This window comes from Trachinotus anak, unplaced genomic scaffold (genome assembly GCF_046630095.1).
Source record: "Trachinotus anak isolate AG129_WGS33_773 ecotype Australia unplaced genomic scaffold, CSIRO_AGI_Tana_v1 ptg000024l, whole genome shotgun sequence".
Taxonomy (NCBI): domain Eukaryota; kingdom Metazoa; phylum Chordata; class Actinopteri; order Carangiformes; family Carangidae; genus Trachinotus; species Trachinotus anak.
Genome location: NW_027273875.1, coordinates 14,863,334 through 14,889,862, shown reverse-complemented (window position 1 = coordinate 14,889,862; position 26,529 = coordinate 14,863,334). Strand labels below are relative to the sequence as shown.

General features: G+C 40.7%; 1 protein-coding gene across 3 annotated transcripts in view; it reads right to left on the bottom strand.

The window, feature by feature from the left end:
• LOC139607454 (protein turtle homolog B-like) overlaps positions 1–26,529 on the bottom strand; it is a 134,630-nt gene that overhangs the window by 95,009 nt on the left and 13,092 nt on the right. For all 3 annotated transcript variants that reach the window (XM_071460314.1, XM_071460317.1, XM_071460316.1), the window contains exon 2: positions 8,544–8,735. In XM_071460314.1, the coding sequence (XP_071316415.1) occupies positions 8,544–8,735 (192 nt within the window). The remainder of the gene's footprint in view (positions 1–8,543; positions 8,736–26,529) is intronic.

The following is a 26,529-nucleotide window of genomic DNA, read 5'->3' as shown; positions in this document are numbered from 1 at the left end:
AGCCTCAGTGCGGCGGAGATGTCCTCCTCTCCGTGTCTATTTTGGAGATGCACTGAGGCAAGGACAGGTCGTTACTTCCTACGAGGAGTGGGAAGTGGCCAACGTGACAACATGACAACAGACGACCCTCAGGGTTACACGGGAGTCGCAGCCCGTCACAACAGATATCGGCTTTTGACTGGGTGAGCACAGAGTCGGGAATAGCTGCATTTTACTTCTACAGATCAAAAGCTGAAAGAGGGGGATTGATGATGTTGCTCCAGGCAAATCTGGCAACTAGATCATAACAGATGGCAACTGGCAATAAGGGCTACACAAAGTGCTTTCAGGGCGCACAGGCTGGCTCAAAACATCAGCATTATCAAAGCCTGGCTATCCCTCATTAATCCCCTCACTCTCTCCCATCCTGTCCACTTTGTGGGTATTCATGACATTTTATTTTGTTTCCCTTCACAAATCCCTTCTTTATCATGACACACCAGGTAAATATGGGAGCCACACTGGCCTCAGAGAGCTCAGGTAGACAGTTAAAGTGGGGTTTGCTCCCAAGCCTCTCTGTGTGTATGTGTGTGTATGTGTGTGTGAGTATGTGGGTGTCCTGGTTACGCTATTTATATATCAGATTATATTTGTCCAGCTTCCAACCATGTCTGTCTCCTCTCTCGGCTGCCTGGAAGGACCTGTGAAAGAGACTCCATGTGAAGTATGAGTATGAACTATGTGTTTAATACTGTATACAGTATCTGTGGATCCTTCACTATTGTTGGCTCCTCTTCCATTTTTCCTTGTCTGAGAGAAAACACTCTGTCCAGACCATTTACTGAATGTCCTTTTTGAGTTTGATGTTAAAGTTAATGAACAAGAAACCATGCATAAGTGTGTCTGTATAAACGCAGGCTAGTATGCTCTCCTTCACATATATTATGAAAGTATAGTGCTGCTCAATTTCCACACATACTGTTTGCTTTAACTATTGTAATCTTATTGGGATGTACCCTGTGTGAATGTTTATATGTCTTAAAATATGTTCAACAAAAAGTACAGAAAAGTTTCAAACCAAGTCTGGATGACTCTGTGACGACTTTTGCACTTTAATGTGTTGAAAGTTAAATTGTAAATGGATAGAACTGCCATTTTTGCCCATCACTCTACGCTCAATGGCCCACAATGACAAGATAAAAACCTGTTATTAAAAACTTTTTGCAAATTTATTAAAAATCAAAAACTGAAATCTCTCTTTAACAGGATTCAGACTCTTTGTTGTGGCAGTGTGGTCAGATTCGTCCTCTTTGCTTTAATTACCTTGATATGTGTCAAGAACTTGAAAATTGGAAATTGTGGAAAATTGATTTGACTGGACAGTTTGGAAAATAAAAAAACTAGGTTTTTTAGTTTCTAAAAGATAAGTTTAAAAAAAAAGACTGAAATCTGAAAGATGTTTGATGGAGTTTAAGTCTAGACTTTAGCTCTAAGACTCAAGGACAGTCAGAGACTCGAGCCAGTCCAGAGTTGTCTTGGCTGTTTGGGTCATCGTGTGGCTGAAAGGTGAACCATCACCTCAGTGTATGTCATGTATGCTCTAGAGCAGGTTTTCTTCAAGGACCTGTCTGTATTTGGCTGCATTTATCCTTCCCTCAGGTCTCTCTATCTATCCATCTATCTATCTATCTATCTATCTATCTATCTATCTATCTATCTATCTATCTATCTATCTATCTAGGTGGGTCAGTCAGAGAGACCATGAATGTCTGTATCAAATGTCATATCAAATTACATGTTAAATCTGGTACAGGATTAGCACACATGAAGGACCTTGTGAAGGGGTCTGAACACTCCAGAGTTCCTTGTATGACTGGAGTGACAGACATTCAAACTATTAAAGGACAGTGATTCACTGATGGACTCTGCACCAAATAATCATCAAACTGAATCGAGAAACTGGACTTCTGAAAATCACTTGGCAACTTTGTGGGTACTGGTCAGGTCTGAAGAGGTCTCACAGGTCTTACAACTAGGTCAAGTCTCACAGCTGTCGAATCTGTGACGTTACAACTAAGTTAGCATGTGGTAACACTTTTTTTTTTACCACACATTTTGCTTTGAAAAACACTCGTATGATCCTCACACAGTCTTCTGCCTGGAACACAGGCACACTTAACTTAACTTAACTTAACTTAACTTAACTTAATCTTACCATCAAACGGCCCTTTACTTTGGGACATTTTCTCAACCGTTGATCGACTGAATTACTACGCACAAGTGCACCAAATCTGCTGCAGCTGATACACTGACTCTGTATAAGAACCTCACACAAACCCATGTCAAATAACCCAAATTACCACAATAAATACAAACGTGTTATGCCATTGTTATGTCAATGGGAGAGCATGAAGCACATCCCTTACCATGGTGAATGTGATGTTTCACCACACATCACCTACAGTTTCATATATAATGGAAACACTTTAAACACAGCTTAATTAATTAAAATCATTGTATTGATGGGTCTGCAGCATTAGAGGATAGAAGCCATAAAGTAATCAAAATTTTGATCTAAAACTCAGTTCAGCTCACAGTTGGATTTTACAGTATACTGTAACTGTTACAAGTGAACAGAAGAGTCTCCCCGAGGCAGTGAAAGCAGCACTCAGCAGGACTTCTGTTCATTTCAGTAATTATGAGACAAGTCCAGCTGTTCGTCCAGTCTTGTTCTGTTCAGCCGGTGTGGCCCCTCTTCTCGTCTCTTGGCAGTCTGACACTGAGCTCCACTCCTCATCACTGGTGTGATAACATCAGAGGCGGCTGCTTCTGCTGTGGGTTGACTTGCTACCACTGCAACAGTGCTCATCAAAGGCAATGCTACTGATAAACTGTGGGCTGCACAGGCTCTCATGTTTATTTTTTTTATATTTATTTGTCTTTTTTAAGTATGAGCTCTGCAGTAGGTCTGTTTGATTGTATTGGTTTTAGAAGTAGTTTTTAACAAAGTGAGCTACTTTAAATGCACACCCAAAATATTCTGCATAACTTTGACAGAACGACAAAGCCAATTTATTAGCTTCAGGAAATGTGTGTGGGGGTAAGTCGTTTCAAATGTCGCCATTCTTCTGGACCAGCTAAGAGATTTTCCATGGTGATTGGGAAGATTCAACAATGTAATCTGGGGACTTCTTTCTATTTCTTTTTTTTTTTCTCTGTTTCTCCATTTCCAGTTCCATCTTCATTTTCTATTGCTTTCTTCCTGCCTGCCTATCAATGCATGTCTGTCTCGTCCTCTCTACACTCTCTCTTGGAAATGTTTTATATTTGGTCTGCCACTCTTACTCTCACAGATGTTTTATAAAAAATAAGATAACGACTCGTTTGAGGCCAACGGCAGAAGGATACACAGGGAACAGTCCCCCCGTGCTTGGCTCGACTCATTAACCCTCCACATCTAAAGAGGGCACAATGTAAGCCTCTGTATCCCAGCAGCTCTGACCGTGGCCTGTGACTTTACTCCATGATGTAATGTCATGGTCACACTGAAGCACACAGGGAGGTTGGCGTCAGCCTGCATCCGGCTGTAGAACTATAGACATTTCAGTGCTGCACTTTTAAACAAAGGGCTGTCATACGCCTTCTACTCAAACTGGCTTCCTTTCAGTCTCTTTATCATAAAGGCCTGATTGATGGAGAGCTGCTGAGATGGCCGTCCTTCTGGCGGGATCCCCTTAATCTCTGCAGAGGACTTCTGAAGCTCTGTTAGACTGACTCCCTGACCAAATCCCTTCTTGCCCGGCTCCTCATTGGCCAACTTTAGGAAGAGTCCTGGTTTCAAACTTCTCCTGTTTCACAGTCATTGAGGCCACTGTTCTGGGAACACTCAAACTGTTTTACACGCTTGCCCTGATCTATGCGTCACCACACTTTTATCACAGAGCTCTGCAGAGAGTCCTTGGACTTCATGGTTTGGTTTTTGTCCTGACAAAACTATGTACTATCAATTCAGTTTGCCACAGGTGGACTCCAGTCAAGTTCTAGATACATCTCAAGGATAATTAAAGCAAAGGAGGGTTAAGATGTACCTGACCACAATTTGGAAAACATTTTTTCTGGTCACTGGCTGGTTGATGATGGTTAAAATGGTAAATGTATCATTTTAAAAAGAAATCTGTGAATTTTGTTCTCATGAACCAGTGTCCAGTTAAATTCTGGATCTGGTTAAGCTCTGACGTTAACCAATCTCATACTGAACATTTTAGCCATGTTAGCATCATGGTTGTAGGAATAGCAGGTTAGTCTATGACTGAGTCTGACTCCTACTGACTTTGGTGATCATCTGGCTTCCCCTCTAGTTCTTCTGTGAGGCTGACATTTGTCTTGAGTGAAATATCTCAACAGCTATTGGACGGACTTCCTCAACATTAGGTACACAACTTGTGAGCGGAGGCTTTTCCCTCTGGCACCATTAACTGGTCCAACATTTCAATTTGTCTAATTTGGTTTCTGACTGTATGCTTAGTGCTAATATTAACATGCTAACAGCTTAACTTAAGATGATGAACACTGAAGCTATCAGCATGCTAAATATCTGCATTTTAGCATTGTCATTGTGAGCATGTTAGCGTAGCATTCAGCTAAAAGCAACAACATGTTACAAACAGCCCCACAGAGCCATGGCTGTAGACTCTTACTTTTCCGATTCTGACTAAAATGAAACTTTTGGCTGTTGTCTTATGCTCAGAGATAGCTGCTGTCTGCACTTTGGAAAAAAAGTGTAGTTCAATAAGACCAACAGCATGGGGAGTCTTCTCCAGAGAAATGATCCAGCTGCATCTCGTCAGATTTCAATGTCCAAGTTAAATTTTCATGTGGATATTTTAAACTCATATCTGATAAAATAACATATGACTGAATGAAATGCTATTGAACTCCAGTCTAACTCAGGTGTGAGAAGGGTCTGCTGAAGCTGACAAGCAAACACCAACTAAAACATGTCAGTCTGCAGTCTCAGTTCTCTGTTTACATGTCTACTATACAGACTCTGGTTCATGGTAGGACTCATACACTTCATGATGTAATTGGGACTTTGGATTACGTTCATATCCTACTAGTCTTTTTATTGTGGTCTGAACCATAGCTTCATAAACTCAGCAGTCTTTCCTGTCAGGTATTTGTGCTCAGTGAAGGTGAAGTGTGTGAGGATGCAGACAGATTATACAGGGTTTCTGTATTTTTGCCACCATCTTCTAGTTTGTCAGACTATTTTTCTTCCTGCTGCAGGAGGCGGGTGGGATAAGCAGCGTAAAGAAAAGCAGCCTTTCCCTGTATCTGATGCAGACGCTGGCAGATCAATCAGCTGGCTTTCAAACAGATCTGGAGATTAGTTTATGCCATCTTAATGGAAAAAGTTTCTAATTAGCGTAAACCTGTTTGGGACCACGTCTGAATATTTGCAACTTGTCACACACTGTCAGTAATATGTATGTAATGTAATATATAGACTATTTATTTTTAAAAATATGTTTAAGTTGCAATAAAACCGATAATTACAGACGAGTGGATGTTGTGTTGTATTTGAGACGATGGGACGGAAAAAAAACAAATCGAAATTTAAAAAAAGCTAAAAGCTCAGTTTTTCGTGTGGCTAAAGCAGCAGGGAGGATTATTGGTATATCCACCCCAGTTACAACTCAAGTCTCTATTCAGCAGACCAACAGGATTTTATCTGACCCTACTCATGTGTTGAACTCTGAGTATCTGATAATGACTTCTCTTATTTATATTATATTATATTATATTTTTATAGTTATTTCAAGATTTAGACTCAAACAGAAAGAGGAGACACCTCTTCACTCTGTATCTTCTTTTAAAACACTTAAAAAAAATAAATTACCTTTTCACAATTTTGCCTGGAGATAAATTATCTATAGATAACAGATCTCCAAAACAAACAGATCACAGCGATTGTTACGAGTAAAGTCGTTGAATAAAGCAGTTTTACATTTAAAGTCAGTGCTTTGCCGATGCTATACAGCAGACACAGGACGTCAGGGAAGGGTCGGGAGCTGAGACTGCTGCTAACCTTTGTTTTGACTGTTTCTCTGATAACTTATGATCCAGATAATCAGGAGGTCTTTACCTGGAGCTGAATTACCGGCAGAGGTCTCCTCCTCTCCATACCAAACTGGCCAGGGAATAAATCAGTTTCACTTTAAAAATCAGTGATTCACCGACACAGTTCAGCACACACAGGACGTCTCAGAGCAACTGTGAGCTGAGCTGCCTAACATTAACTCAGCTTTTTCCTCTGATAACTTAAGCTCCAGACCTCTGATGGCTAAAATCCTTCACCTGGTTAATACATATAGTTGAAGACAACCAAGGTGTAAAAAGTGTGGCTTAAAAAGGTCGATTTTGAGCTTCTGGATATGACGTCACTGACCGGCAACCAAATGAAACAGACTGTTACCATGATTAGAAACACAGATTTCTCTGGTTTGAGAATAGAGATTTTAATGTGGAAAAGTTACATATTATAATTGTAAAGCTTAGATGGATCAAGGAATGACATTAGAACAGAACAGCATCATCTCTCAGGATCATTAAACTGTTATCATCATATAAAGCTCAGAGGGATGCTGCAGTTTGACTCTTCAGATTATCCAAAATGTGAGTGGATGCTAGTTTCACCGACTCCTCCTCACACTGGGGGAAACTCACATTTAATTTGTTATGACATGAATGAATGTGTGATAAAAGCTCTTTTGAATCAAACACATACCAGAAGGGGGGGATTAGTTCTGAAATCCAATGATCAGAGGAGAGGAAATCAAAAGCAGGCGAGGGGGAAAATCCCTCTCACCTCCTCAGCAAACTTCACACCGAACACAACACGTAAATAATCTGCGGTGGAAAGAGCTGCTGCCTGCATAGGAAACGCGATCTCTTTAAAGTCGTCTACATTCCTTAGTAAACATATTTATTATATTCTGCAATGGTAAGCACACTGCTAATCAAAGGAAGAGATGTGAGGAAGGTGGTGATGAAGATGGAGTTATGTCTTTGTCTAAATCCTTTTACCAAAACAAAGTGGAAGAAAAAACAAGTGCAAGAGTGAAAAACCCTGATTGTGTGTAGCAGCATGTACGGACAGCGAGAGACTGGTCGGCAGAGTATCACTCGTTTTACTACAACAATACCACGAGTGAAATAAATCTCAATTGTGTAAATGTAATTGTTATTGTTGCAACAATAGCTACTGTCTATTTGTCATCAAATGCTCTCGTGGTCATCAAAATCCCTAAATGAATCCAAGTAGCAGCATAATATAACCACTAAAAGATGCACTGCTCAAATCAGAGCCCAGCAGACACATTCCACTGAGATAAGGCATGTACATAATGCAGAGGGAAGAAGATGCCGTTATGATGTGTGGTTAACAAGAAAGCAGAGCAGGCGGGCGCTGTGGTGTTGGAGGGGGGAAATCTGCATAGGCAGAAGTAGCAGAGGCAGCATGACCAATCAGCAAACTGAGGCTGAGGCTTCAGACTGAAGTGGAGTTATTTCATACGGTGAACAAAACAGTCAAGAAGGTTGTGTCTGATATGACTTTTTTCTTACAAAATAAGTTCAGTTACCCATAGTTAAAACATTTGAAAATTTGATCTCCTCCTCTCTCAAGGAAAAACCCACTGAACTGTTTTACTGTGCACTGCAGGCTTCAAGTTTCCACATCACACCTGTTGAAGTTGCACACTGGACCATGAAATCATGCTTGTAGGTGCAGAATTTCATCTCAAGATTGTCAGTGATCATGGATAAGTCATCAATCAAAATCAAAGTGAAGTAATAATAAGTAAAGCCCAGTGGAGTGGGACTTTAAAGAGAAACTGGCTGAAATAAGGTCTATGGCTAACACAAGCTCAAGACATTTTCACCCTTTATTCTACAACATGAAATACATCAGTAAATACCCAGTCCTGATTTCTTTAAGCTTTTATGTTTTTTGAAAAAGGCTGGTTGCTAACAACGGGCTAAATGAGACTTCAGAGGTTCTCGGGGACGTTAAATGTCGTCATACAGAACACAGAATACCTGATGTGTTTATACTCATGCTCCTAAAAACTATCACTAACTTTGTTAGAAGAAAGGCTTTTGTAGAAGAGGTCAGAGCTAAATCAGACTACAGGTTGGAAGTTTAGTGGTGGTGACATTAAGTGAACGTTGTGTAGTTTATGGTGTTTGTGCTGAACAAAACGTGTAAGTATCATGAACTTTTGCTCGTCACAGAGTTTTCTGCAGTAATCTCAAAGTTAATGTAAAACTCCCATTGACTTTTTGCTGAGGGAACCAGGTGATGCTAGCATCCAGGTTGGCCTACAAAGATACATCATCCCTGCAGCACTCTACTGTATATAAGTCAAACCTTTGTTTAACTTCTCACCTTGCTGCAGTGATGCAGACGTGCACTAAAGACGCTGCAGGTGCAACAGAGCACGCTGAACCAGACCCGACAACACCTCAACCAGAGAGAGTAGCATCTAGTGTAAGTATCTTACCTGCGTACTCTGGGTCCACATGAGGAGGGTAGAAGCGAAAGTTGATGAAGAAGGGGATGGGCATTCCATACTTGAACCACTCCACCACGTAGGGCTGGCCGTTCAGGGGGTGGGACACGTCGCATCCCAGGATGACGTTCTCTCCTGCACGTGCCGTTACAAACTGGGGCTCCTCTCGCACTCCGTGGGCACCTGGGGAAACAGTGTGCACGGGTCAACAAACCCAGTCTCCAGGCCCACTCTCAGCCGACACACTCGAGCAGTTTACAGTGTAAAGCAAAACAATGTTTCAATATCTAATGTTAAAATTAAACTTTTGAAACTGCTGCAACTGCTTTCACACAATGTTATATAATTACATTTAAATATAAGTCTTTCACATTTAGCTGACATGCTCACTCACTTCCCTCTAACCACACCAGAAACAGTGGGATAGAAAAGAAAAGGCAGGCAGATGAGTGAAAATGACTAATTGCTGCTATTCTAGAGAGTTTGTGAGAGTTTGATTATCTGCTTTCTGTTCACCAACTTGATCTCGCTCATGACTGTTCATTTGGTTAATACTTTCCCCAGTGTGTGCATTCATTAACTGGATAAATGGATGACATGAGTGCAAACACTGAGGATATGTCCACACTATTAATTTTAAAATGCATCACTTCTGCTACGTTCACACCTGACGTCCACACGACTCGCCCCCTGATTGGGTCTTATCAGTCACAACTACCAGACAGTGAATGCAACATGGATAGTGACCAAAGGTAACACCACAACTTGTTTAATCACTTGGACACAATCACACTGATAAATATGAAGACTGCATGGCTCAACCAATAAACACAAAAGTAAAAAAAGGTAAAACTTTGAAATAATCATCATTTTGATCTCCCAGCACTAGTTTGGTCTCCTCAGTTGGACTCAGCTCAGTTCAGTTGTCATAGCCTGAGTTTAGTTCTGTTTAGTTGACCTCTGTTATGGGCCCAGAGGTTTTGTCTTCTTCTTGGGTAAAAACTAGAATTACTGCCTCGCAGTTGAATGCCTCCTCCACTCACATCCAGAGTCATATTAAATATTAAGCATTGTGTGAATTTTTGTCATAATCGCTGCTAAGTCTTGAGTAATGGCTAAATAGTGTTCTGTGAGGTCACACTGACCTTGACCTTTGGCCACCAAAATCTAGTCAGAGTATAAGTGAATGTTTGTACCAAATTTGAAGGAATCCCTTGAGGAGGTCTTGAGATAATGTGTTCATGAGGCCAAAATCATGTTTTGTGATGACCTTGACTTTTGACCTTTAACCACAAAATCTCATCAGTTCATCCTTGAATTCAAGTGAATGTTTGTGCTGAAGGCTGAGGCATTACTGAGATATCATGTCCACAAGAATGGGACGTACAGACGGATGGACGGATGGACAACCCGAAAACAATATGGCTCCAGTTCTGCAGTTCTGCATTCTTACATTTAACAGACAGGTAGTGAGGGTGGTATCCAGCTTCTCATCTAACTCTCCACCTGAAATATTTCCCAAAATGTCAAACTACTCCTTTAAGAACACATGACAGTAGTGGGAAAACCCATCTGTTCACCTGTTCCCTTCATCCCTCGTCTTTCACTGACAGGCTTTGCTTCTTAATCTTTAGACTATCATGACATCAGTCAGTTTGAAGTAAACAACACTGGTATCTGCTGAGCTCATTCCACTGGTGTAACAGAAATGCCAGAGCGCAGATTAGAGATGGTTCTGATTAGAAAGAAATATAGAAAGAGGGTCTTTAGAAAGCGACAGGAATTCACCCAGGAAGTGAGTGTTTGTTTGTGATAAAACAAACATGCTAAGCTACAAGTTCCATCAATCAAGATGGTGAAGACAGCCAGTGACAAATCCAATACCGAGCCAAGGCCAAAGGGTTGGGAGAAGCATGATTAACAGCACTTGCAGACACATGAATGTGATCTATCTGGACAGAAGCTTTTCATCTCGTTGGACTGACAGAACGTGGGCACACAAAAGCACGAGAGGTAATGTGACTGTAATGCATCTGATGTTGAATAATATCTGGACCTTTAACCTATTTCTAAAACAGCTCACTCTGTTAGCTCAGTTAGTGATGGAGCAGTCCCACAGAAACTGTGTGTCTGTGGGCTAGCTGCTGGACGGCCACATTGATCCCAGGCTAATTACTCTGTAGTTTGGCTTTATGAGCGGAAACCTGGTGTGTTAGCTTTTTACCAGTCGATACAGCTAATCAGATGTACTCACTGCTCGTCCCTCTGTGGCCTGTATGGACGCCAGGCAGGCAGATGAAAACCTACTGCCTACCTTGTCTCTCATTAGTGAAAGCAAGCACAGTAAGACAACGTATCAAGTCGTGTGTACCAGGAAGCGACGGGACGTCATCTATTACATCTGCAAATGAACTAAGACAAGGATAAAGTTTTGGAATTCAGTTCTTTAGCAAAACACAGTAAAAGTGTCAGTCAGTGAAATTAATTCAGAGACTGACCCAAAGGAGATTAGCTAAAACTGTCCCTACACGCAAATGAAGATGTTTCCTAGCTACTGTCTGCCTGCACAGAGGAAATACTTGGAAACGTAGGCTATGGAAAAAGATTGCAGTAGTGTAAAGCTTCATTTATACTTAGAGAGATACGTCATACTAACAATGGCTATGCTATGTAAAGCTTGACCAATACTGCATCAATATCAATATTTGGGAGTTTAAAAATGAGATAACCATATACTGAACTGTGCAAAAGTTTAGACACTCGTAACAGGACAAAACCTAAATCAGATCAGTATTTGCTGTGACACCTGCACACAGTTTTTCAGGTACTTGGAGAACCTGGCTGTCTCAGTGTCTTCTGTCTGCTGGTGTGATCCCAGACTGACTCCATGGTGTATGGAGTTTGTATGCATGGAGCATATACAACAACCTTCATATGGATTCCTATGGCGACTGCAGAGATACTGTATGGGGACTGTAAGAATCGTGACTGGTCATCTTGGACTGCTTGTGTTTTCTTCTACGTGTGTCCAGTGATGTTGGAGATTACTGAGAGCGAAGACAACATGAACCAAACTGAAAAAGCCATCTCCACTGCAAACCTGCACGCAGCGACTGTACAGAGTACTCCCATAGTCAGTGAGAACGCAAAGCAGACATTTCCACCATCAGAATAATTAAAGCACGATACTGCCTGATCACGTGCAATAGAGTATATCTGTCTACAGCTGTCGTGGAGCATCTCTCCAACCAATCAACTGGTTGGTGGGTTGGTCCCAATCTGCCTGATTAATCTTTAAACATGCCATATTAAACATTTAAATGCAATATAAGCCATAAAAGAAACTTTTCAGAAGCTTGTTAGGATTATTTGAGACAGAGATGCTTCAGTATTATCTTACAGATGTTTCAAAGTGGCCAACACTGGGAGATAATGGCAGAAAAAAAAAATTTGAAACAGAAATAATGGAGCAACATTAAAATTGACTCAAAAGACATTCAATGAGTGTCAAATCAGTGTTTTCTTAATGTAGCACAACGTGGGAATGGACCTCTGGCCAGTGAAACACAGGACACATTTTTATTAGGATTTCAGAATATTAGCTGGGCCCAGCCCTCTAGCAGCTGGATATAATAAAAAAAAAGTTGCTATCCAAATTATTCATCACAACTCTAAACTGCCAAAAGAGTCGTGTCCTTAAGATGTGTTCAGTCAAATCTTGCAGAATTCGACCATATATGCAACAACCTCCAATACACCTCCTGTCACAACGTCATTTTCTTTTTTTTTTTCTTCAATGGGGCGACACAATGACACATGGTCTAGACCTGGTTGGAGAAACAGTAGGAGGAAGATAAACATGAGCCACTGACAGCAGAATGAGACTGTACTGTTTTGGGGCTACCTTAGTCCACATTTCCTCCAGCAGAGGTCCTGTGTGTGAAAGCAAGAAAAAGGTCAGAGGAAAAACAGCTTTCTAAAACCACAATTACTCAGTTTATGATATTCTGCTGAGTCCCAACACTCGATGTTTCTCCATTTTGCAATTACCTGAATGCGCTCGCTGCAGAACAGACGAAACAAATTACATGGCTGTAATTATTGAATATCCATTCAAGGCCACGAGTAAATTCTCAGCAGTGTTAACCCAAATTATCCGTCTTCACTCGACAGCTTCAGCTTTCAGATGCATATTAAGGCTGCGGCAAAACATGAAAACCTCCACAGTCACCTTGAACTGAGGTCAATATGAAAAGCGACTTATTTTCTGGGTTTTGTATTAAACAGAAGGTGTTTATCTTATGATTAGGCCTAATTGTGAACATCGGTCCATTGGAATAAAAACTATTGCAGATTCAAAGAGAAATGTAAATAAGGAAAAACCAGGAGAGCCTCGTTTCTCCAGACCCAGAGCTTAGAGCTACGGCACACGTTAACCATTTCAGCAGAGCTCTGCAGTGAGATTCACGTTATAGAAAATCGTAGCGCACATCATCGCCATTACAGGCCTATAGTGTCTACATGACATACAGTACAGCACCCTCATGTTCCATGTATAGACTACTACATATTACATCACTGAGAGGCTGTGTGTACCAGAGGAAGCCTGTGGATTCGTCATTTGATGTGAATGTGTGCTCTCATGTTTGCCGGCAGAACCAGATAATAACTGAGCTTTTCCCAGTGGTGAATCCCCCCCACCCCCTCCCCTCCTTCTCCCATCTCTCACACACACACACACACACACGCATACGCACACACACACTACCTCAAGCAGCAGCGCTACATGTTGATTGGCTGCTGGTGACATCATCGCAGATAGCACGAAAACAGGCCCTTTGGAAGGTATGACTTCACTGTTTATAGCTGATGAGATGGAGAGGGAGCGCGAGAGAGCCGAAGACAGAGAGGAGCAGCAGAGCTGATTCGCTGTCATCCAACCCCCCCTCCACCCCCCCACATAAGGGTTTAGCTCATTTACAATCAAAGACCCAGGGGAGGACACCATCGCAAGGTACAACCACTGAGGAGCACTCAAACACACACACACACACACACACACACACACACACACACACACACACACACACACGCACACACACACACAATGTGTAAGCAAGGTGGAGGAGAAGAGGGAGCTGAGTATTTGTGATTGTTACCAGGAGTATTGCAGCACTGTGTAATGTAAATCAGGCTATTTTGAAACTACAGTCAAATTAAAAGTGTGCTGTGCTGCAATATAAATCAAGTCGTCGTTAGCAACAGTACACTGTAGGGCTGTCACTGTCAAACTGTGACACCAGACTGACACCCATTTTATTTAATGATCTAAAAGATCTTTGCTGTTTTGTTGGAGAGTTGATGATTGGAGAGGCCTTGATGGTGTTAATACAGAGGCACACACTGCAGCGACAGCACAGAGATGTAAAAGGTGGTTGGCGAGCGTGATGATTGGTTGACAATCATGCGCTAATTTTATCCTAGTAGATGACTGGATAACTATGGTGGCCCTGAGAGCTCAATGCACTGCAACTTAACAAAACACATGTAAACACAAAACAAATTCAGGGAACATCTTCATCAGTTTGATGCAAATACACAATACAACCAAATACACAAACGCGCTGCAGTTACTCACAACGCAACAGAAGTGTTTCCAGGGGACACGAAAAAAATGAGGTTCATCCAGGTTCATCACTTTTTAGTGTCCCCTGGAAACACTTGTGAGTAATTGCAGCACATTTGTGTATTTGGTTGTGTTGTGAGTATTTGCAGCACATGCGTTGTCAAACTGATGGAGATGTTTTCTGAATATGTTTGTGTTTTATCTGTTTGCTTGTGTTTTCTTACGTTGCAGTGCGTTGAGCTCCCCGGACACCTGAGAGGAAACCGACCGTGAGGAGGGAAGCAGCATAACCACTGGCTTCCTGTTTGAACGTAAACAAGCTGGTTTGGGGAATAAAACTTCAACATGGAAACATGTAGTTTGCAGAAGTATTTACTCACTTTGCTTCTTTCTCTCCTTTTATTTTTCTCCTTTTCCAAGAAAAAAGAACAGACTGAGGTAAATGATAATTGTTTTGGGGTTTCTGCTATTTTAGTGCAGTCCAACAGAAAATCCAGTGTGATTTACAAGTGATACTGAGGTGTGAAATATAAATTGCTCCTCTCTTATATGACAGTATGACAGACCATATATGACAGTATTATACTGTGTGACAGTACAAATAGGCTCATTGTCACATTGAAGCCTCACAGAAAACATCATTTCTATATTTATACAAGGTGACAAATGAAATTGTGCATGGAAATTCAGTGAGATGCAATAAATAAACAATACAAGTATACCACAACACACTCCGGCATACTATTTCATCTGAGACTCTGTGTTGGCACTTAAAACAGAGAACACACTCGAGCCCCCCGTCCTTGTCTCGACTCGTCCCCTGGCTCGTCCCTGGCACGGTGTAGTGGTGACAACTGGCCCAATCTGATAAGTGCCAACCAAAATGAAAAATAAATGAGATTTTTACACAATACAACATAAATAATTGATGACTATAGCAAGGCCAGTGCATTATCATACAGCCAGTCATTCTTGCACTTGCACTTAGTCTTCCCGAATCTTATTCCAAAGTTGAACTCATATTGTGTTGGTAATAAAACGATAGCCCTGTGAAATTAATGGAGGCATTAATAATGTTGCCAGCCAGTCCACTAAGCCAGGAGGGCAGGGTCTGTGAGCTTCACTGCTCACTGTACATGTGCTTTACCTGACACTGCACAACACAACGCGGAGGAGGTCAGCTGATCAGCCTGTCTGCAGCAGGGTCACTTCAATCCACTTCAATCCCTTTACAAAAACTGGTACGAGTGGGTGCACAGAACATTTCCCTTTCTTTCTGACACTTTGCCTCTAAACTCCATCACCATCTGCTGACAAAATCCTGAGGCTTAAATCTTGGGCTTCAAAGTCATGCAGTGGCTACAACAGCAGAAACTCACAGCACACAGTCAGCTGCAAATATCAAACCGTTTTAGCTTGAACTATGAGAGATTTCTTTCTTTTGAGATGCTTAAGTTTTCACAAGTGTCACCAAAACACCAAACATTCATTCTATGTTTCACTAGATTTGTGACAAGACTCAGAGTCTGCAGCCATGCTAGCAGCTCTGTGGGGCTGTACTTCATCATGAGCTAAATGCTAACACACTCACAATGCTAACGTGCTGATGTTTCAACACATGTTTAGCAGGTTTAACATGTTCACAGTCTTAGTGTAACATATTAGCATGCTAACAGTGGCTAATTATCACTGACCAGTACAGCTTGTTTAGTTTTGTTTATTTGATCATAAACCAACATGTTGGACTGAAACTGACATTTTGACCTGATGTTGGTGCCAGAGGACATGTGGGGAAACTTCTTACAGTTCATCATGTGTGAGGCATGAACACCTGTACCGAGTTTCATGACAATACATCAAATAGCTGACAAGCCAATTTACCCTAAAGCACAAATGTTAACCTCATGGTGGTACAGGAGTCAGAGGATTAACAAATATCTGTTGAGACATTTCAGCCAACCCGTCCAACAAGGCCACCCCTCCAGCCACACAGCTAGCATGATTTACTAGTACAAGTTTGTGTGTAAAAGCTGACTAATTCTACTGTAGAAGAACTGCTCCTCTCTCTTTGTGTCACATGGCCTCTAAACTCCATCACCATCTGCTGCCAAAATCTCAGGGCTTAAATCTCGGGGCTCACAGTTATGCAGTGGCTACAAAGGAAACCTTTCACAGTAACTCACAGGAAGTTGCAAAGATGTATTTGCTTAGTTTCCTGATACTCCTAAGAGAGGTAAAAACAGAGGTAAAAACAGACTACTAATAAGACAACTGAGCACTATATATATATATATATATATATAAACTAAAGTTGACTTCATCAGAAAGAAATTCTCACCGAGAAAAAAGTTTTCCAGCTTGTTCCAGCTTGTATGTCTATATATACACATATATGTACATACAGTTAAGTCCAAAGGGGGAATAAAAAAAAACAAAAAAAGGGCATCAAAATTGTTTCTTAACCAAAAAGCATTAGAAGACAGTGACAGTGTCTATTCCCCTGCATGAGATCAAAGACAACTACATTACAGTTTTAGATCAATAGAGCAAAATGCGCAAACCATGCAAACTACAGTATATTCACTGTGCAAATACTTCTCGCAGGAAGAAGGAATCCATCTGGAAGGAGCAGTGAGTGAGAATATATTGTGTTCTTCAAACACAGCCTCAGTTTAAATGAGGAGAAAAACACAAAGCAACATCCTAAAAGTCAAAACATTTTGCCTATAAGCTTTAGCAAAATTGCATTGCTCATTTGTGTTTGTCAGCTTGTGCTACAATCCCCAGATATACCAGGGTGGCTTAAAACACTAATACTACACCAAAGGGTGGGAGACTTGACCTAATTCTGGTTTCCTACTCTCAAGCAAGCATCCCTCATTATTTGGGATTCAGAGGAGATCTTTGCAGGGTGCAGCATCTGATCCCCCCTGCATCACATGGACTAAGGGAAAGAAAAGCTCTAAGTTATGGTATTGGGAGCTTTTATATCACTACACTGCAAAATTTAGTGAGTAGTCTGGACCACAAGACAGCAAAGTTAATTTTCAAAGGCATTTAATCCTGGATGCTCCTGAATTTCCATTTGTTGTTCGCCCATGCAGACAACCAAAGCTACAGGTCAAGGTGACTCTGTCCAGCTTCTGTCAGACAACAACTTTTATAAGCAGACTTGAGGTCAGCTGTTTCTATCATGGTGGTGCTGTCAACAAAATGTCCACTAAGTATTTTGGCCATTAATCCTGTCCCTTTCTGTGACCCACTTCTACTGTTGCTGATGCTCATCATCAGAATCCTGGCAAATTCAAGAGTGAAATTCTGATTTTAGTGTCACAAAGATCCTGTAGGTCAGTGGTTGGCAACTGGCGGCCCAGGGGCTAAAACTGGCCAGCCAGCAATAATATCTGGCCCACCAGATTAATTTGATATTCTGATTTTTTAAAAATCTTATAATATTGAACTGACAATACGTTAAGCTGTAGCTAATGTAGAAATAGTGCCCACTCCCACCTGAAGATGCTTATTATACTTTTATCCACGTTGAGAGTGAGTGACAGACACAACCGTGTCACATCAGGAGCCTGGCTTTACAATGTATCTCCATCATAGCAGTTACAGTTACCCACAGAATCACTTCCTCTTTAGTGATTTTGTCTACAAAATAAAAGCACAAGAATCTTCATTTTTTTCCCCTGCAATTCTATATTGAAACAAGCTTTTAGCTTTTATCATGAAAAGTTCTGACAGAAGGTTTCAGAGGTTCTTTCACTTGCTTGATAGACCTCTGAAATAGCGGACATATGATGTGATAGGAAATAATAACTCCAGATCAATGAATCAGTCAAATGTATATATATGTGACTGTGGCCACACAATGAAGTAAATTTAAGTAGCATTTTTATCAATCAGTTTCTTAAAATTAGCCTTTGATTATGTTCTGGTCCACTGTGTAATGGGTTAGGAAAAATTGTCCTGAGGCCAAACTTACTTGCCGACCCCTGCTCTAGGTGGTCAAAGAAATAACTGCTGATGAGAAATGATTGTGCATCCCTCAACAGTCCCAACAATTGAATCCAAACAGCTTCTTAAGGTGTGCTGATGATTCACCTCAACCTGTACAGCATGAATAAAAGCAGTTCTGTGTTACAAATATTGCTGCTGACAGCTTCTTTAATGGGCTCTCCTTGGTCTTCTGCCCTCTAGGTTCCCCCTGCAGTTCCCTTTGCCTGCTTCCTTTCCCCACCAGAAATGTCCGACAATTGAAATTCATTGCCTGTGATATTCTACTGTGGCTGCAGGAAAATTCAGACAGAGCAGATGGTTCAGACAAGAAAAGGTGAAAAGAGGCAAAGACGTATTGCAAGAGCCATAATCTCAAAGTTTCTTTGGCTATTATGTTGATGTTGCAGCCAGGGAGCAGAGCTCAGACCACCATTTGAACTTTAACCCTCCCTAATGAATGGACTTAAATGGGTAAAAATTGCTTTGCATAAGTTAAAAATCTGTTGTGAGCTCACAGGGAGTCAAATGTTAGAAAAAAATGAATGTCGATAGATTAATCTATACACATTTATTAAGATTCAAGTGAAAATATATATTTGGGTATAATATTTTTTTATTTGTTAGTGCGATGGAGCAGTGGTTTTAAGAGCAGGTGCCCATTTGTGTGAGTATTTTGTATGTGCACATGCATGCACACAAAGACACTGGTGATTTAATATTCAGTCCTGCTGATGGTTTCTCAGTATCCTCCTGATCAGCAGTTCAAGGAGGTGCTGTATCAGCAAATATAACAATGCACTGACATACTGTAAGTAAAGTATGAAAAGTTAATACAATAACTTTTCTTCAGAGCACCTTTAATCACCTGCCTACAGAATGAAGGCGCACGTTAATACATGGTACAGTGTTAGATGGTTCACATTAGGCTACATTATGACAATAATTATCACAGTATAGTTTTCCTCTATAGAAATATTACAAATGTTTGATAAATGTTCAGTACAATTATTTTCCATGCACAGAGAAGAATCACAAGCTGCCAATCATGTCGCAGGAATAGCATTATGCATTGTGCCATTTAGGTTGCACAGCAAGAGGACTATACATTCTGGCCAGCACATGGTGTTGTTTACAGACAGACTTGGAGTGAAATAAGCAAAAATAAGTATTCATTTACAATCTGCTTAAAAACAGCATCGTGCACTGCAAACTATGCTGAAGACACGTATCATCACAGAGAGGCAACACCACCAACCTGTTTCATCCTTTGAAACAAAATCAACTGTTACAACTCGCAGCAAGTACGAAATTACAGCCCAGAACGAGTGTTAATGTTTGTGCACCATTGACAAGCAACAGGCCAGGACCCAGTGAGACTACCCAGAAGCATTTCCAGCACTGTTCCAAAAAAACACACACAAAAAAAAACAAGAAGTCACAAAGATATAACAAATGCAATTGCATTTTAGATCGCAAACAACATCCCTCAGTAGCACCATTGAAAATGAGGGATTCAAGAAGCCTAACAGAGTCCTTGACCTGAGATATGAGCTACTTGACCGGAAACATTTCTGGCTGACTGCACCTCCCTAGCTGTCTGCAGAGTGTAGGGAGATGGTGGAGTGGTGACTGCAAACGGTCTCATTCTTCACCATACTTCTGATATACGGTCTCTCACACATCTGGGCTTTATATGATATATATTATACTCTCTGGTGAATCGTACCTGTGTCCTACCTTAAGCCAGTGCTTCACCTCTTCAGGGCAGAGGTCCTGAAAGGTCCTCTCAAAGGACATAAAGACAACGGTTTCAGTGAGAGGTATACTGACCAGATAACAGATGAGCTGCTTTACGTGGTACCCTTGGTCGGGCCGTAGAACTACCTCATAGCTCCAGACGAATCCCTGGATTGGTTTGATTTACTGTAATTATCCTTTAAACTTTGCAGTTTGACCACCTTACATGTGTGCTGTACCATTTTGAAGCACTTCATTTTTCTATCAAGATATTTATTTTGATGAGGAAAAAGGGCTGAAAAAGGATTTTACTCATGCAATTTTGATGTTGAAAAAAGTTTGGTCATAATTGTTTTCAATGTCCTACCTCCGATTTGTTAAAAGTTCCACTGTTTGAAGAATGTGACATGTGAACATAAAGACAAGTTTTTGGTTTTTTTTTAAAGAGAGAGAGAGAGGGGGTTCACACAGAAGCAAATATCAGCCTTTAAAGGCGTTATGTCTAAGTTTTACTGTTGCTACATGTTAGCATTACCGTCTGTTTACTTACCAGTCTATAAGAAACCCTTATTTCAGCATCAAACTTTATTCCTTTACTTGCCAAGAGCTGTCTCCAGAGGTGGAGAGCAACACCAATGTTAAGTCTTGTTTTACTACTGAAGTTAGCGTGCTAACCAGCTAGCCCCGTTCCATCTTTCCACTGGCGGCCCTGAAGAAGTAGCGCTGATCAGAGGACATATTACAACCTCTTGTAAACCAACAGTGGCTGACGCTCTTGATAACACGGCTAACAGGCAAATGCTATTGCGGTTAGCCTGCTGTCTATTTAGCAATGGCAAATCTTTCAAATAGCTTAACTGGGTTAATTTAACTGGACTTCAGTTTAGAGGATGGGACCTTTCTTTTTCTAGCATATGAACCCTAATGGCCTCTGTAATTCCCTCAGGAATAATTAGAGTTTGAAAAATCCAAATATTTCAAAATAAAATACTTATCTTGTGTACATACTCTATAGCCTGTTCAAATGCTGGACTTAGAAACTATGCTAGTAAGAGTGCATTTTAATAGAGGTGTTTTTTAGAGAAGTGGTGCTTCAACTTTTGAACCTGTTGTAGACCTCCACCTACTGTGAGACTCTTAGATTTTGCCATAGAGTGTTTGTGAGGGGGACAAAGAAGTGTGTTTGAGCCTCTTACCTCCTGCTGACTGGCTGGAATTAAGGTCAGATGGCTGAGGGTGGATCAGCAGCCACTCAAGTTCAAGAATGGTCACAAAGAAGAAAAGAAAACCGACTGAAATAAAACCAATATTTGACTCTACACACCGTATTTAATTCTGTTTCAGTGTTAGGACTGTAAGTAATATTTCACAATCAGCAGCAACAAGAAAGCAAATTACCTGCTGCAGCTGCATATGATGTCCCTGTCATTACATTACTGCATCAGACGCACTATGCAGCTTTGGTTACTGTAGGTGTTCAAATTTGTTGCATTGTGCTAAATGTGTCTTAACCTGCTGCTTTCACACCTGCTGCAGTTGAATCAAACTCTGGCGCATCTACGATTCATTTGGGAAGGTGAGAACGCCCTAATCAAAGTCTGGGCTGCCACAGAGAGGTAATCTTGGAGCACTTCCAAGCGAAGGCTGCAACATTATGTGAGGGAAAACTAATCAGAATAAATGCTGCACATTATAGACTGACTATGTGGTGATGCATTCTTGTCAGGAATGGTGTACACACACATTTTGCATCTTGCCTCACTTGTTTTCCCTCTAAAGATTTCCCACAATGACAAAGTGAAAACAGAATTTTAGATTTTTTTGCTAATTCATTAAAAAGGAGAAATACCAATATCACATTGACATAACTATTCAGACGCTTTGCTATGACGCTGTAAATGTGAGATGTGGTAAATTCAGCTGATTGGACCTGATTTGAAAAGACACACACCTGTGTATGAGGTCTCCATGTATCAGAGCAAAAACCAAGCATGAGGAGGAAGGAGATTCCTGCAGGAAGCGAAGCATCATCATAAAAATGTATGTATGTATTTATGGTCCAAGTAATCAATGCAAAAAAAAAAAAAAGTTTGTCACCTGATTTTAAATGACTGAATCAATCAATTACCCTTCACCGACACACAATGGCTGACAGTCAGAGTAATGCAAGAATTTCTCCTGGAGTAGACATTATTTTTCCTTCCTCAAGGTCAAGGACAAATTATGCTTATGAGTTGGAGAATATGACTTTCTCATATATCGTCTACACTGCATGGTAGAGACATTTGTAGTTGTTACAAACTCTCACTTCTTTCTAAAAGTCTATATCATTGTTACTTAGCAGCTTCCAAGCTGTGTAATCAGCCCTCGTAGCTTAAGGTTTTTTGTTGTTTTTTTTTTACAGATAAAGCAAATAGTATTCTCATAATTTGCATTAGTGAGGTTCTTGCACTCAAGCACAGGCCCCTGTCTGGGTCCACCTGCCACAGCCCAAGATGTAGCGGCTTCACATCCTTACAGTTAGCATCACTACACACAATTGCATCTCCACATAAGCAAATATTACTTAAGGATTGATCTGTGTGTGTATAATAATCATCCTTAGTCCAGTTTTTCTGGATAGCACAGGTGTATGTTCAACATTTGTTGACATAGCAACAGCAATATCATATCAGCTGCTGCGCCACCATACTGGACATTCATACTCCCCAGTGAAGAATGCACATCAGCTGTACTAACACAATGCTCTGGTCATGACATAGCACACCAGGTCTGCCTTATGTAGGTAGAGTATAACTATCTGTAGACAAAAACACTTTTCTTGACAATATACAGTTATTATTGTGACAGAACTGAGCTATAAGACTGAATATGAAAATAAAGATTCATATTCATTTAGATATTCTTCCTCCTTCTAAGGGCTTTCACAGGGTGTAACCACATTTAGGATAACAAATTCCCTGTCATTGTGAGGAATCTGTAGTGCAATACACCGGTCAGCACCGAGCCTGACCACATATATTAGTTTTACGACAAAACCTGAATGGTCATTTAGCGGAACCAGTGAGCGCCCACAGCGGCAGCAGGCACGCTCATTCCTCCTGCAGCAGGTGCAGTGTTTGACCTGGAAACACACACTCACACTAGACAAATGCCCCTTCTGGCCCGAGCTCCGGATTGTGCATTTCACCAACCTCACTGTATTCAGCAAATACTTTAAATGAGCCATATCTACTGTGTACAGTGTCAGTATTTTGACAGGAGTTGGAGCAGCTGACTGTGCATTCCTACATGTTTTTAATATATCTGTACCATTACATAACTTAACTATAATGGATTTTACTTTTTACTTTTTTTCAATGAAAACCACTGGCTGCCTTTTCTGGCTGCCTCTGAAGATTACTTTAAGGCCTGATATAAGCTTTGATCATACCCTCTAGTAAACTGATTGTAGATGTAGTAACAAATTAGTGGTGCTCATCACTTAAGTGATTCAGTTGAGTGTGTCTACGCATTTTCTTCTTCATCATTAATATACCTCATGTCTTCTCACAATGATTCAGGCTCTGTAATGTAAGCAGATCACTTAGTGTTGGTCTACAGTTAAAGGTCAGACCTGACACAGGCCAGACTGTCTCTGCTGATCCTCTGCCCCATTCTGAGAAATCATTAGAGTTAAGGTTTCTGCAGCACCAGCGGGCCATGCAACAAGAGACACAGACACACACACAATTAACCTATATCTACCGTAGATGGGAGGACAGTCAGCTCATTTGGGACTGTCTCATCTGCTGCATGAGAGACAGCAGCAGGAAGTTCAGTAGAACAGCTCAGGGAGGCGGCTGTGCGCTACACCTTAACAGAGGTGGGGTGGTTATCCACACATACATTTGTTAAACTGATCAGTTCCTGTCCTGGAAGTCTCTGTGTCTTGTAAAACCAGAATGTACAGTAATATACTTTTAAATGTTCAGGTCATAATCCTGAGACTTCTACACTAGTCTACTGGTGTCTACTGATGTGACTTAATTCCAGTTATATGATGCTGAAATTATGTATTGAATGAGATCAGGTCAGTCCAGGCCTGAGGCTTAAAGGTCCCATATGTTACCCTTTCTGTTGTTTTATTTGAAGTGTTGATATCCATCAGAAGATATATTTGTGTGTTTAAGAACCTAGACCTGCTTTATAATCAAAAAAGACATGGAAATCTCACTTTAAACTATATGTGATATTCTTATCTTACGGTCCAAACAGTTGAACTAATCCACAGGAACCTGTGGGATCCTCTTCCTGTTAAACACAGTACAGCCTGCAGGACAAATGTCAGTGTGATGACAGGTTTACATTTGCAGAATACAGTTCTGGAGGTTTATATGCATATATGATTTAAATGACAGCAGTCATTAGCGAGACAGTTTAAAATAAACACCTCTCACATTATGATCTCATACACATCAGTAAAGTCTGTCATACATCACACATTAACAGTTGTAAAAAAATACTGCTCAGACCAAATGAATGATACCTAATCTAGATAACCTGGGATCCAGTACTTCTCTCAACAGACGCCACTCATGCACAGCTGCTAAAATGCCAACACTTCTGTCCTTGAATCTACAGTGTAGCAGCAGTGGCCTTCAAAAAGAGACATTTAATCAATCCAGGACATTCAGGCTTTGCGGTGTGTAGCCGACATCTGGCAGAAAGCAGAGGGAACACTTGCTTTGAAATAAATCTCTCTCTCTCTCTCTCTCTCTAGTTATATGAGCTATCACTCCGATTAGTCACCATCTGTGTCCTCAGACCTGACTTGTGTTTTCCAACCACAATCAATAAACAAATGTCCATTCGAGATTTGACAAAGGAAAAGGCTGAGGAGCCGCCAACTGCCATCTGACTGTTTGCTCATCAACGCTCACATGCTAACAGCTGCTTATTGGGTGGTGACGTGTGGCTGTCATTGCTCTGACAAGGTCATGGCGCCAGGTCACAGCAGATGAGGGGACAGCATGAAACTACAACAGAACCCACAGTCTATACTGAAACAATGAAATAACAATGCCTCTAACTTTTATTTATTCTTTACTCTGTCATGACACAAAGTTAGTTCTACTCATAAAGTTATGACTGGATGTGTGATTATTTAACAGAAGAAGAACAAGTAGCAGATACTGAATAACAATGAGATTATAAAACAGGATTCATGATAAATGCAGGGCTCAGATCCTGTATTGTTTGCAAAATGCCTGTGCCTCATATTTTCTTATTTCACAGGAAGCAAATTTTACCTGGTGGTGGAGGATATTTAACACTAGCTCCCCTAATGTGTCTCTATTTAGACATGACAGCTGTTCCCTGCTCAGCTTCTTTCTTCCCAAATAGCTTCCTATTTTCTATTCCTCTCTCCCTCCTATTCAACATAAATCCAGACAGTGACCCTTTACATACAGTCTCTCCAAGATGCTGTATGATGTTCTCCATATTAAGTACCAGTGCTTTTCACTGATGCTTCTTGTGTCTGGATTGTTTCTCAAGTGGACAGAAGTGGTCTGAGCTTCTGATTAAGATTAAGAACAGTTCACGTCAGCAATACGTTCGGTAAGTTGTTACTTGACACCTTGAACAATCGTAGAGGCTGATCCATCAGTGGAGAGTCATGGATACTGCTGAGGGCTCATGGGCTGAAACAACTGCACATAACAGCTGTATGACTGGGAGGATATGGCTACAGGCTGAAAACATATTTCCTCAGACTACAGATTCCTTTATAAATACATCAGTTTTTGCAAGAGATAGAACAGTTTTGGTTATTTTAACATGAGTCGTTTCTGTTATTCTCTGTGATTTTGTTAGTTGTTGGAAGTTGGTGGCACTAAATGGGCACAAGATAACTAATATGCAAAAAAAAAATTTCGCAGAAAATGCGATTGCGATTTTTGCATTTTCCTTATATTGAGAAAAATTAAAAAATGATCATTTGTTTTTTGTTGGTGCTTGCACCAAACAAGCATGTTCCCTTATATCTAACAATGTACAACCGCGTTGTGACACATTTTACCTTTATCAAAAAATCTGCCGCAACTGTGATTTGGATATCACACTTCATGTCATATTACAATTTTGATCATATTTTGATTAATTGTGCAGCTGCTCTATGTTCATTGAGGGTACAATTGAAAACTGTTGTAGAACCACTGTAAAGAACTATTTTAAATGCAAAGTAGCTAAAGTCTGTTAAAGTTGCTTAATGATAATAGATCAGTGGTTCTCAAACGTTTTCACATCAAGAACCCCAAAACTGACACAGATTAGACCACAGACCCCCATCTGATAAGATTTTTACTTTTATATGTTTTATTACAGTGTTTGAAACCCATGACCAAAGTAATCAATCGAATCATGGTGAAAATAAATTATTCCCCCCTCAAGGACCCCTGGGGGTCCCCGGGAAGCCACTTTGAGAAACACTGCACTAGATGACCTGTTACAGTACTCATTCATATTCATGATATCATCACATGATATTTACTTCAGCCTAGTCTCAGCCAGTTTCAGCTCTTCATCCGTATGCTTCTCTGCGCTCACATACACAGTGTTTTAATCCAGCTG